The sequence below is a fragment of the Otolemur garnettii genome, unplaced genomic scaffold (assembly GCF_000181295.1).
Source record: "Otolemur garnettii isolate 467f Iridium unplaced genomic scaffold, OtoGar3 scaffold00074, whole genome shotgun sequence".
NCBI classification, from domain to species: domain Eukaryota; kingdom Metazoa; phylum Chordata; class Mammalia; order Primates; family Galagidae; genus Otolemur; species Otolemur garnettii.
The window spans coordinates 1902802-1917571 of NW_003852469.1; the positions used below are offsets into that span (position 1 = coordinate 1902802).

The following is a 14770-nucleotide window of genomic DNA, read 5'->3' on the forward strand; positions in this document are numbered from 1 at the left end:
CCTCCCAAGTAGCTGGGACCACAGGCGCCCACCACAACGCCTGGCCATTTTTTGGTTGCAGCCATCATCGTTGTTTGACGGGCTGGGCTGGGGATTCGAACCCGCCACCTTAGGTGTATGTGGCTGGCGCCTTAGCCGCTTGAGCCACAGGCGCCGAGCCCAGGTACTCTCTAGATAGTTTTCTGTACTAACTTATTGATAAGTTCGTTTTTTTCCTCATCAGTATTTTTTTGTAGTACTCAGCACAATGGGAAGAACTTACCTTTCCATTTTTACATGGTTTGTAATTGTCTTACGTGGTAGAATAATATTTCAGACACTTGAAAGTTACATGAAATTCAAATTTTAGTGTTCATAAATAGGGTTTATTGGAAAGCCACACTTACTCATTGATATATTCTCTGTCTGCTTTCACACGCCCGGGGCAAGGCTCAGTAGTTGTGTATGACTCACAAAGCCTCGAGTGTTCAGTACCTGGTCCCTCATCTGGGTTCATCAGAAGAGGAGGTGGCCCAGGCACATGTCCAGTTCATACCGACATTTAATCATGTACAGGCAGTCAAATATTGACATGTGCAAGAGAGACTCCATTGCTCTGGTCCTAATTTTCTTTATTAAGAGTAGGTGTCAAAAGATGGTGCTTAGAGAACTGAGTAATTGGGGGGTCTAAGATAAGAACATTATCTGTTATATCTTTTATGAGGCTAGGGGAGTCCATGAGTTTCATAAAATAATTTTTGTCTTTTCAAACTCTTTATATTTGAATATCTCTTATCTGTGTAGCTGACTCATTTTGTTCAAAATCAGGTAAGTGATACACAACTTAAGTGGAGTTTTTATTTTTATTTTATTTAATTATTATTATTTTTTTTTAGAGACAGAGTCTCACTTTGTCACCCTTGGTAGAGTGCTGTGGCATCATAGCTCACAGCAACCTCAAATTCTTGAGCTCAAGTAATTCTCTTACCTCAGCCTCCCAAGTGGCTGGGTCTACAGGTGCCCACCACAACGCCTGGCTATTTTTAGAGATGAGGTCTTGCTGTGGCTCAGGTTGGTCTTGAACCTGTGAGCGCAGGCAGTCCACCTGCCTGGGGCTACCAGAGTGCTAGGGTTATAGGCGTAAGCCACTGCACCTGGCCGTAAGTGGAGGTTTTTTTTTTTTTTTTGAGACAGAGCCTCAAGCTGTCCCCCTGGGTAGGGTGCCGTGGCATTACAGCTCACAGCAACCTCCAACTCCTGGGCTCAAGCGAGTCTCCTGCCTCTGCCTCCCAAGTAGCTGGGACCATAGGCGCCCGCCACAACGCCCAGCTATTTTTGGTTGCAGCCATCGTTGTTTGGCGGGTCTGGGCTGGGGAATTCGAACCAGCCACCTTAGGTGTACGTGGCTGGCGCCTTAGCCGGTTGAGCTATAGGCGCTGAGCCATAAGTGGAGTTTTTAAACCAGTGTTTTGGGTACATGATTGATACATGGCTCATGCTCTGATAGTAGTATAAAATTTTTGCAATGAAGATTGTGATGGAAAATAATGAATGCATACAGACATGAGTATAAAATTACAGTTTTTAAGTTTAAAAGGTCCAACTCAACTGAGTACATTATTTCTTAAAGAAACTGTGAGTTATAGAAGGAATTTCAGAGAAAGCCAAGGATTCTATTTCCTCTTAAAAAATCTTTTAGCTAAGGTAAAATAGATTGATGTCAGAAGGCTCAGTGGAGGTGATGACATTTTGTGTACATGTAAGAATACAATATTAGGCTCGGCGCCTATCGCTCAGAGGCTGGGGCACCAGCCACGTACAGCAGAGCTGGCGAGTTGGAATTCAGCCCCGGCCTGCCAAACAGCAATAACAACTACGGTCAAAAAGCAGCCGGGCGTTGTCACAGGTGCTTGTAGTCCCCGCTACTTGGGAGGCTGAGGCAAGAGAAATCACTTGAGTTCAAGAGTTTCAGGTTGCTGTGAGCTGTGATGCCATGACACTCTACCAAAGGCGACAAAGTGAGACTGTCTCAAAAAAAAGAAAAATATTAACGAGTGAATTTGTTTCTTTTTCAGGAACACACACTGATAGGGTCGGCAAATTCCCAAGATATCCAGCTGTGCGGAATGGGAATTCTTCCAGAACACTGTATTATAGATATCACACCAGAGGGCCAGGTTATGCTGACTCCTCAGAAGAACACCAGGTAACACACTTGAATTAGTGTTATTGTCGCGGAGGGAGAAAGGACAGCAGTGATGGGCAGCGTAAGGGACATTTAGCCCTTGTTAGCTTGTAAGTTCACTTAGTGAAGATACCCAGTTAGTTACTGAGCCTTTATGTCGGTATCTCCCACCCCTGTCCACCCCCCCCCCCATATTGGCCACCACAGCCTTACTTAGGCCCTCAGAGAGTCTTTTTTTGGGTGGGGGTTTATTTTTATTTTTTATTGTTTGGGATTCATCGAGAGTACAAAGAATTAGGTTACACAGGGTGGCGCCTGTGGCTTAGAGGAGTAGGGCGCCAGCCCCATATGCTGGAGGTGGCAGGTTTAAACCCAGCCCCCGGCCTATTACTGCAAAAAAAAAAAAAAAAAAAAAAAAAAAATTAGGGTACATCCATTGCCTTTGTTAGATAAGGTCCCACTTATAATTGTCCCAGGCCCTTGTAGAGTCTTGATTGGCACCCCTGCTGCTACCCTAAACTCTCTGGCCCACCCACCACACACCAGAAGACTTTCTTCTGCTTTTGCTAGAAAATCCCATGCGCCCTCCTGTGTGCCTGTGCCTGGTCGTCTGCCTCTCTTTTGGCCGGCTGCCCCCCGACCTGCAAGGTTAAGCTCTGCCATTGTCTCTTGCGGAGGTCCCTGGGGGTCTAAACGGAGGGCCCTTGGTGTGTGCTGTGCTCCCTGCTCCCTGTTACCTTGGTGCTTCGCATTGCCTTCTCCTGGGCGGTTAACCTTTGTTACCACACTGGACTGTGGGCTCCTTCAGGACGAGGGCCTTTCCCTTGTTGTCTGTCTGTGGCAGGACGACTCCACAGGACTCCACCATGGATGAAGAGGTGTCACATTTTACAGATGACATGCTGGTCACTTTGTTTCCTCCTCTGTTACAGCACTGCTTGTGTCAATCTGTAATTGTTACAGGCAGGGGTTCACTGAATTCTCTCTCAAATGGTGATCTGTCTCATTATATGACATAAAAAATTATGCGTATCATCACTGATCTCATTCATAAAGTCTTCTACTGTTGGGAAGCTATGAAGCTTGTGGGGAAGAATCTGGTACGTAAGAAAGAAAGAAGCGGCATGAGCTGGCCTGGCCCTCCCTGCTGGGTCAGGCTGTTCTTCCTGAGGCCGTAGGTAAATCATGGCACAGAATGCCAAGCTCAGGCCAGTCCCTCGGGGCGATGGTGAAACAAGGCAGAGCAGGCCACACCGTCATTTCATTTAAGCACAGATGAAAGACATGGTCACCGTGCTGCCCACACGCTACCAACCCCCTGTCCCTGTGGCCATGAGGGACTGTCTCTTCTCCACCAGGTAGGACCTTGTCTCCCTCCTGGTCCTTTGCACCCTTATAGATGAGGATTTCTGAAATACCTGGTCTCAAGATAACTCCTACCTTCTGAGCACCCAGTGTGTGTGGGGCTCCATTTCCCTAGGCCCTGTCTGGAGTGAGTCATCCACCCAAAGCCCAGATCTCAGGAGAGGTCCGTTCTAACACCAGTTCTCTGAGGTGCTCGTCTGTCTCCAAGTTGCCCTCTTGGCACGAGTAATAAACTCAGCTTGTCCAGCCATGTGCGTGGCCAGTGGTCTCAGCTGGAGGGCACCGACATAGTTCTCTAAAATTCTAATTCTTACTTGAAAGGTTGAATTTTATCATTGACAACAAATGGCCACCAGTTTTTTTCCTCAAAATAATGTGCTCACTTTGTTGATTTTTTTGAGAAAATGTCTGTCAGATGCATGTGCTTAAGTTAGTGTTAATGTCACAATAATTTTTTTTTTTTTTGGAAACAGAGCCTTAAGCTGTCCCCCTGGGTAGAGTGCTGTGGCATCACAGCTCACAGCAACCTCCAACTCCTGGGCTCAAGCAAGTTTCCTGCCTCCACCTCCCAAGTAGCTGGGACCACAGGCGCCCACAACAACGCCTGGCTATTTTTTGGTTGCAGCCGTTATTGTTGTTTGGTGGGCCTGGGCTGGATTTGAACCCGCCACCTTAGGTGTATGTGGCTGGTGCCTTAGCTGCTTGAGCCACAGGTGCCGAGCCCACAGTGATTTTTAAGGGAAAGTAAATACTCTAGTGGCCAACAGCCTAAGGGACATTCTGCCTTCATTAACTTTTAAGTTTACTTAATTAAGATATCTATTAGTTGCAGAGCCCTCAAATCTGAAAAGCTGGTTTGTGTGCGTTGAGACAGTCCTACTTGGGTAGACGTTAAAAGTGCTTTTGGTCTAACTCTCATTTGTCAACTGAAATGTTAAAGTCGTGTGCTCAGGGCCAATATTTAATAAAAGTAATGGTTTTTATTGTGTCATCAGGACATTCTTAAAACATTTTTCTTTTCTAGCAGTGAGTAATCTGGTGACTGCTAGTAGTGTTGGTCCCACAGCCTTGATGTGTGCGAGTGAGCAGTCTGCACGGCACACTCACACTCGGAGTGCACGGCACAGAGTGGGAAAAGGGCAAGTTCAAGTTGTCCTGTTGTTATTAATTGGTTTTGACTCGGACCCATGTGGACGACCCTTTGAGAACAGTTGTGATAGTCCTGCTTTTACTTACTAATCATGGTTTAACTGCCGTGCTTTTCAAAGTAAGCCTGAATATGTTTTTGTCTTTATCAAACTCCTCATAGTATTTGAAGAATTTGTGTCATAAAGGCCAAAATCTTCTAATTTCAGTAGATTTCTCGTCCTGTTACACTGTTTGAGCTTATGCTTTGAACGATCAGATTGTAGGAGCATGAAGATTACTTTTAGAGTTTAGAAACTCACTTTGTGGCTCGGCGCCTATAGCTCAACCGGCTAAGGCGCCAGCCATGTACACCTAAGGTGGCGGGTTCGAATCCCCAGCCCGGACCCGCCAAAACAACAATGACGGCTGCAACCAAAAAATAGCCGGGCGTTGTGGCGGGCGCCTGTGGTCCCAGCTACTTGGGAGGCGGAGGCAGGAGACTCGCTTGAGCCCAGGAGTGGGAGGTTGCTGTGAGCTGTGATGCCACAGCACTCTACCCAGGGGGACAGCTTGAGGCTCTGTCTCAAAAAAAAAAAAAAAAAAAAAGAAACTCACTTTGTGATTGAAGTCTAGACAGGGTTCTAGGGCCTGCATTTACATAAAAAATTATGAGAAGTGTAAAGCCAGGTAAGTGCTTCGTAGCTTCACAGAGTTTAGAGAAGCGAAGGTACTTTTGGCCGACATGACGGAGGCCTTTGTAGAGGAAGTGGAAACCAGCCTGGGCTTGGCTTGCTGTGTACAGTGCTGGAGGCTGGAGAGAGATGGAGCCCTGTTCCGGGTTGTAGGTCTGGTAAGCTCCTGATTTGGAGGAGAAGCTGAGTATGTTTAGTGCTGGGAAAATAAGCCCTTTGTTTCACAAATAAGCCCTTTGTTTTGCAAAGCATTAAGAGCTCTCTAGAAGAAGGAAAGGAGGAGGGAACCAGGGCTTCCCTGTGGAAGGAAGGGCCTTTTATATCAAGTTAAAGAATTTGTACCTGGTGTCCTGTTAGTGAGTCATTGGGCAGGGGAGAGGCAATGACACCGTGTCCCCAGAGTGTCTCCCAGCTTACTGTGGTATGCGTCATTTTTATTTATTTCCTGTCCGTCCACATTCTTCCCAATAGTATTCTACCCACCATTTCTGCTCTTGAATTCCATTTTCAAGCAGTCCAGTGAAATTGATAGCTCTTCCAGATGCCGATAGGATGTGAATATCTTTCTACACCCTGTGAAGTTACAGAAGAATTTAACACGGGTCTCATTTGTCCTTTCTGATAATCTGTTTCTAGAGTCTTAACTGGTTGACTGGTTCTTTTTTATCCACGGAGATGGGAATACTTGTTTTAGCTGCAGTGTGTGCTGCTATCATCTTTGCATTGTTGGTTTCAGTGATTCCAGGAGGTTGACCGCTAACTACATACTACACACGTATTACGATCTGACATTTAGAACTTTGAGATGGGGACTAATAACCTGTTACCCAGGGACACCTTGTCAGTTTCCGACTGACACAGTAACGTGAGTCACTCAGACCTTGGGTGTCCCAGTGCATGTCCCCGTCCTGTGCACAGGGTGCTATGATCCAGTAAGTGTACAGTGGTGTAATGTCTAAAACAGTGCACAGAACTTAATTTAAAAGTACTTTGTTGCTGGAAGTCAGAGCCTTCCGCGAGGCACCTTTTTGCTGGTGGAGTTTTGGCTTGCTGTCTGATGAGAGTGGTGGTTGCTGATGGTCAGGGCGGCTGTGACAGTTTCTTAGAATAAGACGACAACAGTGAAGTTTCCGTGTCTTCCTTTTCCAAAAGATTTCTCTGTTGCTTGTGGTGCTGTGCGATGGACTCTTACCCAGAGGGCTCCTTTCAAAATTGGACAATTCTCTGAAATCCTGCCACCGTTCTATCAACTAAGTTTATGGAATATTCTGAATTCTTTGTTGTCATTCAAACACTGTTCACACCCTCTTCATCCAGAAGCTTCCATCTCAAGAACCACTTTCCTGGCTCATCCCTAAGAAGCACCTGCTCATTCATTAAAGGTGCATCACGAGATTGCGGCGGTTCAGACGCATCTTCAGGCTCCACTTCCCACCCGAGCTCTCATGTTATTTTCACCACGTCTGCAGTTACTTCCTTCACCAAGTCTTGAAGCCCTCAAAGCCATTCATGAGGGTTGGAATTAACTTCTTCCCTAATGCTGGTTTGTTTTTTGTGAGACAGTCTCACTTTTTGCCCTCAGTAGAATGCCGTGGCATCACATCTCACAGCAACCTCTAACTCTTGGGCTTAAGCGATTCTCTTGCCTCAGCCTCCCAAGTAGTTGGGACTATCGGCATCTGCCGCAATGCCGAGCTATTTTCTGTTGCAATTGTCATTGTTGTTTAGCAGGCCCAGGCTGGGCTTGAATCCACCTGCCTCAGTGTATGTGGCCTGTGCCCTACCCTCTGAGCTATGGGCGCTGTCCGCAAAATGTATTTATTTATTTTTTTTAAAGAATAGAACTTGAAAGTCAAAATGATTTCTTGATCGATAGGCTGCAGAATGGATGTGGTGTTAGTAGAATGAAAACAACATTGATCTCCCTGCATACGTCCACACGAACTCTTCATGACTGGGCCCGTTGTCAGCCGGTAGTGATGTGTTGAAGGAATCTTTTTTCCTGAGCAGTAGGTTTCCGTAGTTGCCTTAAATATTCAGTAACCCATGCTATAAATAGATATGCTGTGTGGGCTTTGTGGTTTTATATGTTGAGCACATCGAGGGCTGATTTAGGACCCTAGGATTTTTGGATGGTCAATGAGCAGTGGATTCAACTTAAAGCCCCTAATGAGAAAGTCAGTCTGTCTTTGAAGCTTGACATTGATTTCTCTGTAGTTGTGACGGACCTGATCTTTTCTACTAGAAGGCTGTTTGGTCCACATTGAAAACCTGCTGTCAGTGTAGCCACCTCCGTGCGCGGCATTGGCTGGACCGTCTGGAGAACTCTCCGCAGCTTCGTCTGGCGCCTGTGTGTTGTGCAGGCAGCTGCTCTGCTCTCCTTAAACACCCTGAACCGGCCTCTGCTGCTGTCAACTTGTGCGTCTTCCTCACCCCTCTCAGTCTTCAAGGAATTGCTCTGAATTAGGTTTGGGTTAAGGGAATGCTGTGGCTGGCTTGATCTTCTATCCAGACCTCGAGAACTTGCTCCATACCAGCAATAAGGCTGTTTCTCTCTCCTGTCATGCCTGCGTTCACGCAAGTGGCACTCTGGGTTTCCTTCAAGAACTTTCCATTGCATTCATATCTTGACTAACTGCTGGACAGAAGAGGCCTAGCTTTCATCCCAGCTTACCTTTCAACATGCTTTCCTCACCAAGCTGAATTGTTTCTCTTTATTTAAAGTGACTCTTCCTTTCCTGTGAACACTTTGAGGCTATTTTAGTTATTGAGTGGCCGGTTGTCAATGTTGCTGTGTCTTAGGGAGTAGGGAGGCTTGGGGACGGGGGAGAGAGATGGTGGAGTGGCCAGCCAGTGAAGCCGCCAGGATGGTATCACAGCGATGGACAAGTCTCCCGCCCTCACATGGGAGTGGTTGGTCGTGCTCAAAACGATCAAAATAGTAACAGCAAAGGTCACTGATTGCAGATCACTGAACACATACAATAAAAAAGTTTGAAATATTGTGAGAATTGCCAGATGTTGTAGGATATGGAGTGAGCACGTGCTGTTGGAGACCTGGGGCCAGTAGACTCAACACAGGGTAGCAATAAACCTGCAATTTGTGAAAAATGAAATCATCTCCAGAGCAAAATAAAATGACCTGCTTGTATTTAGTACCATAAACATTTTAGGTAAGTCAACAAAGAAGTAAATCCAAATATTGATATTCTCCAAGGGCAAGATTTGTTTTGGGCAATTGTTTTTCCCCCTAGTAACTAGATCTCTGTAGCGTCAGAAAATTGAAATATAAAATCATTCACGTTTGGTCTCTTCTCCCCACAGAACCTTTGTGAATGGATCTTCTGTCTCCAGCCCGATCCAGCTGCACCACGGGGACAGGATATTATGGGGAAACAACCATTTCTTCAGGTGCGACCTTGTTCATGTCCTTTAGAGAGATTATTGAAGACTATGCTCTGAAATACAGAATGCATATTAAAAGGAAACTGCAAGGAAATTATACACTCTTTGTGTGTTCATGATATATATTTGATACATGTGTATAGTGTGTGTATTCAGTACATGTGTGGTTTGAACTCTAGGGACATATCAATGGTACACTCAGGAAAAATACAGTGTTTCCTGTTTTTTCCTTTTTATTTCCCAATGGAAGATGATAGTTTTTTGCCATAAATTCATTGATTTTTTCTTTTTTTTCCTGACATGTTTATCTTTTTAGTTGTGGTTTTAGTTTCCTTATCTGTAAAGTAAGGTTGGTGTTTCTTTTTAGGAGTGCTTTCTGCTGCAAGTAACAGCAGATTTGCAGTGGTTTAAATAGACGGTTTACTTCCCTGACAGAACTAGAAATCTGAAAGAGGATGGGTGTTAGTATTGGCCTGAGATTCTTGGCATTTCCCTGTGGTCTAAAGATTGACCACGCTACTCCAGCCATCAAAGCGGCATCTAGGCGTAAGAATTAAAAGCAGGACAGCGGGGGCCATGCCAGCCCTGACTGCCTTGGTGGTCAGAAGGAGCAGAACAATCTTCTCCTTTGCTAGAATTGGCCTTTCAGCCCCAGAGAGGCTGAAAGAGAAAGTTTCTTACCTGAGGCTGCACCCACCATTTCCCCACAAACGCGTGTTGTGTCGGCAAGGTCAGGCAGGCTGGATGTTATATAAAAGTGAAGTCCTGGTCTCCTTGTTCTCCTGTGTCTGGTCAGTGTGAGTTTGATGTCAAACCTTTCTGACAGCGAACAGAGGTCCTTTGCTGGAGGGCAGTTGCTATTTTGGTTATTTAGAAGAATGTAGTAGGTACGAAGAGCGCTATTTTTATCTCCATCCTAAACAGTGTAAATTGCTTGGCTTAGTGTGCAAACCTTCATGGTTTAAGTTGATCTCCAGCCATATTTTTTGGCGTGTGCTGTCCAGGCTTTGTGTGTCTCTGCTGTTTTGCTCTAATTTCTCTCATCTTCACGTCTTTTCTCATGGGGTTCCCCCTGCCCTGCTTTCTGGTTAATCTGAGACTCTGCTCATGTGGCTTCCACTCTGTCAGACCTTCCTTCCTTCCCTGCTCCTGGCTTGTATGTAGCAGTCGTGTGGCCCGACGTCACACTTTCTGCTGTAGTTATTTGAGCGCATGTGAGTGTCTTTCTGTACTACCATAGTATATAAACCCTCTGGGTACAGTAACCGCCTTGTACTTCTGTGGCGTCCATTTGCCTTCTAGCCCATAACAGAATTTAGTGAATGGAATGAGTGTTTCTCTTGATTTAAAAAAAATACTCTTTTTTTTTTTCTCACCAAGACTCAATTTGCCTAAAAAGAAAAAGAAAGCTGAACGAGAGGATGAGGAACAAGACCCTTCTCTGAAGAATGACAGCAGCTCTGAACAGCTGGATGTGGACGGAGACTCCTCCAGCGAGGTGTCCAGTGAAATCAACTTCAATTACGAATATGCCCAGATGGAGGTGACCATGAAGGCCCTGGGCAGTAATGGTGAGAACATCTGCTGTGCATTTGAGCTTTAAGGTTGGTAGAGTGTTAAAAAGGTTTATGATGGGCCAGGCGCAGTGGCTCACGCCTGTAATCCTAGCACTGTGGGAGGCCGAGGCCGGTGGATTGCCTGAGCGCAGGAGTTCAAGACCAGCCTGAGCCAGAGCGAGACGCCGCCTCTACAAATAGCTGGGTGTTGTGGCGGGCACCTGTTGCCCCAGCTCCTTGGGAGGCTGAGGCAAGAGAATTGCTTGAGCCCAAGAGTTTGAGGTTGCTGTGAGCTATGACGTCATGGAACTCTACCAAGAGTGACAAAGTGAGACACTGTCTCAAAAAAAAATGTTTATGATGGAGACCTTTTCAGTGTCAGTGAAGAAGAAAATCTTGGTTTTTGTTCTCTGTACTCTATTATTTTGTGTCATTGGTTTTATTGTATTTATAAGAACTTTAATTTTTGCCTTTATATACGGTCAGGCCACTCTGTTCTCATTGATAGAATCTGGTTTCAAAGTGAGGTGTATTCCAAATTCTTTCTTTTTTTTTTTTTCTTCTAATTAAGACAAAGTCTCACTCTGTTGCCCCAGGCTAGAGTACTGTGGTATCAGCCTAGCTCACAGCAACCTCAAACTCCTTGGGTTCAAATGATCCTCCTGCCTACAGCCTCCCTCATAGCTGGGGCTACAGCCAGCCCGCAGGTCTGGCTAATTTTTCTATTTTTAGTAGAAACAGGGTCTCCTCTTGCTCAGGCTGGTCTTGAACTCCTGATCTCAAGTGATCCTCCCACCCCATCTTTCTAGGATCACAGATGTGAGCCACTGTCTGGCCCCAAATTGTTTTTAGTGATATTGATTAAGTGGTGCAGTTAGGATGACAGACAGCGTAACCGTATAGAAGAGCGTCTGAATTTTATCGTATCTTACCTTTCATTCAGTACTTACTGTTTTTAACAAATGTGTTTAGATCCGATGCAGTCGATACTGAACAGCCTAGAACAGCAGCATGAAGAGGAGAAGCGATCGGCGCTGGAGCGCCAGAGGCTGATGTACGAGCAGGAGTTGGAGCAGCTCCGCAGAAGGCTGTCCCCCGAGAAGCAGAACTGCCGGAGCGGGGACAGGTTTTCCTTCCAGTCGCCCAGTGCTCAGCAGCGCCTGAGGCAGTGGGCTGAGGAGAGGTAGATGGCATACAGGGGCTGGGGTGCAGTTCATGATGCCAGCATCGCGGGGAAGGTGCCACGTGGGAACAGTGAGATGGCTCATTTATATTAAGAGTGTTGGCTCCCACCTGTACCCCCAGCACTTTGGGAGGCTGAGGCAGGAGGATCTCTTAAGTCCAGGAGTTCAAGGCTACAGTGAGCTCTGGTCATGGTCGTGCCACTGTACTCAAGCCTGAGTGACAGAGTGAGACACTGTCTCAGAAAAAAAAAAAACAAACACAAAGAGTGTTATAGTCAAGAACCATTTTTTTTTTTTTTAAACAAATGGGAATCACCAACTTATATTGCTTTGTTTAAAACTGCCCAGGTTAGGTGCTGCCCCGTTTTCAGTTTGTGTGGCTTTTGGATTTCATTAAAGAAGTGTACTTTATCATTATATTATGCTTTAGGTTCTGAAGCTTGGGTAGATGCTTTAAAAAAAAAAAGGAAAGAAAGAGAAGGTTGGTTATCTGGACTGATTAGCTGAGGTAGGTAAAGCATGGTGCTGATGAGATGCAGATTGCAAGTTTGATCTCTATGGGCTAATTAGCACTGCATTAAAATAAGCCTTATTCCATGTTGCCGACTGTATTTCACTAACCTCATGCCATTCCAAGTTTGGAAGGCAGGCAGGCAGCGTCCCTGTCACCTAATGATTGATGGAACTGTAGATTTCAGGCCCTTACCTTACGCCTACTGAGTCAAAATCGTGAGTTTATCAGGACCCTCCCCCAGGTGATCTGGCCACCCAGTCAAGTTTGCAGAACACCACCCGTAGGCCCAGCCAGCTTGCCGCGTGGGCACCTCCTGGTGCCAGCCTGTGCATGGGCTAGTGTCCGCAGCATTCTCCCCGTGTGCACAAGACAGTTGTAAAACTTGGCAGGCACATTTTCTGATGTGATTCTCTCTGTGTTATCCCCCCCCCCCCCGCCTTTTATTTTAAACAGAGAAGCCACGTTGAATAACAGCTTGATGAGGCTGAGGGAGCAGATTGTTAAAGCCAATCTCTTGGTGAGAGAAGCTAGTTACATCGCAGAGGAGCTGGATAAAAGGACAGAATATAAAGTTACCCTCCAGATTCCAGCCTCCAGCCTGGATGCCAACAGGAAGGTGAGGTTGCCGTTCACCGGATAAGACAACGATCTCTTTGGATAAAATTGCCTTCTGTCTCCCTGGTGTTATTTAAGCCCCGGTGGGTTTGCCCTCGGATCTGTGGCTATTCTCCGTGAGTCTAGATCCTTTGTCCTTCTTCCTCGAGTAGAATTTATCTCCTTTTAATTCTCTGCCTTTGCACATATATATGTTCTATCCACAAGGAGAATATAGCCTCCACCTCCCTTGGCCCCACCAATTCATTTCACTTGACTCCTTTTCTTCAAATCAGTTTAAATGATTTCTGAGAAGTCTCTTCTGAGAAATCTCCCCAAATGTTCTTTTCCCTTTATTCTGTTTCCACTCTCCAACTCCTCTACCCCGTTAGGTATGCATTTTATTTTTATCATGTTATTTTCTACTTCTAATAGATTGTTTGTTTGTAAACTGTTCATTAGTTTCACGTGCATGTTCAAGGTTGCAAATGTCTTTTTTGGGTATTAAGTTTAGTGAAATGTTGTAGGGAAAGCCCCATCACAATCTCCTGTCTTTGCCATTTACTTGTTTTCTTCTTTTTTCTTTCTCTTATTTTTGGTGGGGGTGGGGTGTATTTTCTGTCTCTAATCATGTTCATCAAAATTTTTGCTGGATTGGGTAGAATGTTCTATTCAGATAAACTTCTGAGAGTCCAGGCTTGGCACGTGTAACTCAGTGGTTAAGGCACTGGCCACATGCACTGGGGCTGGTGGGTTTGAACCTGGCCTGGGCCTGCCAAACAACAATGATGACAACACCACCACCAACAACAAAACAGCCGGGTGTTGTGACAGGCGCCTATAGTCCTACCTACTTGGGAGGCTGAGGCAAGACAATCACTTAGGCCCAAGAGTTTGAGATTGCTATGAGCTGTGACACCATGGCACTCTACCAAGGGTGACATAATTTGACTCTGTATGTAATTTTTTTTTTTTGAGACTCCATGCTATTCCTCCTACAGTATTCAATACCAGCAAAGCTTTAATCAGTAGATCTCCGGTGTCCAGTGCTAACTTGATAGCAAGGATTACTTTTCTTTCCCTGTGACCACAGGATCGAGGTCAGCGTTTTGCACAGAGTAGATTGATACTTGGCAAATACGACTCTTAATGTTTTGAGTGATAACAGTATTGTGAACGTGGTGTGGTCCTTGTCTCTGTGTACTCTGCATACAGTTTAAAAGGTTTTACCTAATATAACTTTATTTTACTTACTAGTATTTGTAGGGCCAAATCTGTCACACAGCAAAAGAGGTTGGCCCATTGTGGGTGGAAGAGGGAAGAGGTAGGCTCAGCTTCTAGAAGGCTGAGACATGCAAGATTGTCTTTCCTGCTGTAGTGTTTGAGTTGAGAAAAAGCAGAAATGGGAACATTTCCCCCCATTAAGCTCTGCAGTCGCCCTTTTCTCTGTATCCCATTCTGGGTGTTGTGAGGAGGAGCAGCTCTGCTCTGGGGCTGCCAAGCCGACCCCAGAAGTGAGTCCTGCCACCGTGAGCATCTGTCTCCTCCCTGCACCTAGTACTGTTTTCACTGGGGTGTGTCTTTGGCTGCTAGAGGTGACAGTATTGCTGGAGGGAAGGAGCCATTTACAACAAATAGCTACTAGTTCTCTACAAGTATTGATGGAAAAGATTTCTATTTTTAGATGTCGGCCCCAGAGAATCACGGGACAAGGAAGAAGCATTCCCTAAGGGGACTGGTCCCTTAGTGGGCGGGGTCTTGCAGTCTGTAATCCAGTAAAGATTCTCTTGGTGTTTGAAAACTCTCATTTAGTTTCATGTCCTGTTCATGCTGGTTTTTTTTTCTTTTTTTCAGTTTTGCAGTAGGCCCTTTGATGGTTATTCCCACACCCAACATTCTCTCCAGAAAAGCTGCTGCCCACACTGATCACTAATGGGATTTCTGTATTTATTCTTAGCTTGCCAAATATAAGGTGGAAAGGCTTTTAAGATATGTGAAAGAAGTATAGTTTTTGCCCTTAAGAATTCTCAAATCTTGGCTCGGTGCCTGTGGCTCAAATGGCTAAGGCGCCAGCCACATACACCTAAGGTGGCAGGTTCGAATCCAGCCCGGCCCGCCAACAGCAATGAAGGCTGCAACCAAAAAAAATAGCCTGGTGTTGTGGCAGG

At 45.6% G+C, this 14770-nt stretch overlaps 1 protein-coding gene across 1 annotated transcript in view; it reads left to right on the forward strand.

Moving 5' to 3' along the window:
- KIF13B (kinesin family member 13B) overlaps nt 1–14770 on the forward strand; it is a 161898-nt gene that overhangs the window by 79412 nt on the left and 67716 nt on the right. The window contains exons 13-17 of the mRNA XM_023515544.1: nt 2055–2185; nt 8674–8760; nt 10135–10325; nt 11283–11493; nt 12462–12624. Coding sequence (XP_023371312.1) covers nt 2055–2185; nt 8674–8760; nt 10135–10325; nt 11283–11493; nt 12462–12624 — 783 coding nt within the window. The remainder of the gene's footprint in view (nt 1–2054; nt 2186–8673; nt 8761–10134; nt 10326–11282; nt 11494–12461; nt 12625–14770) is intronic.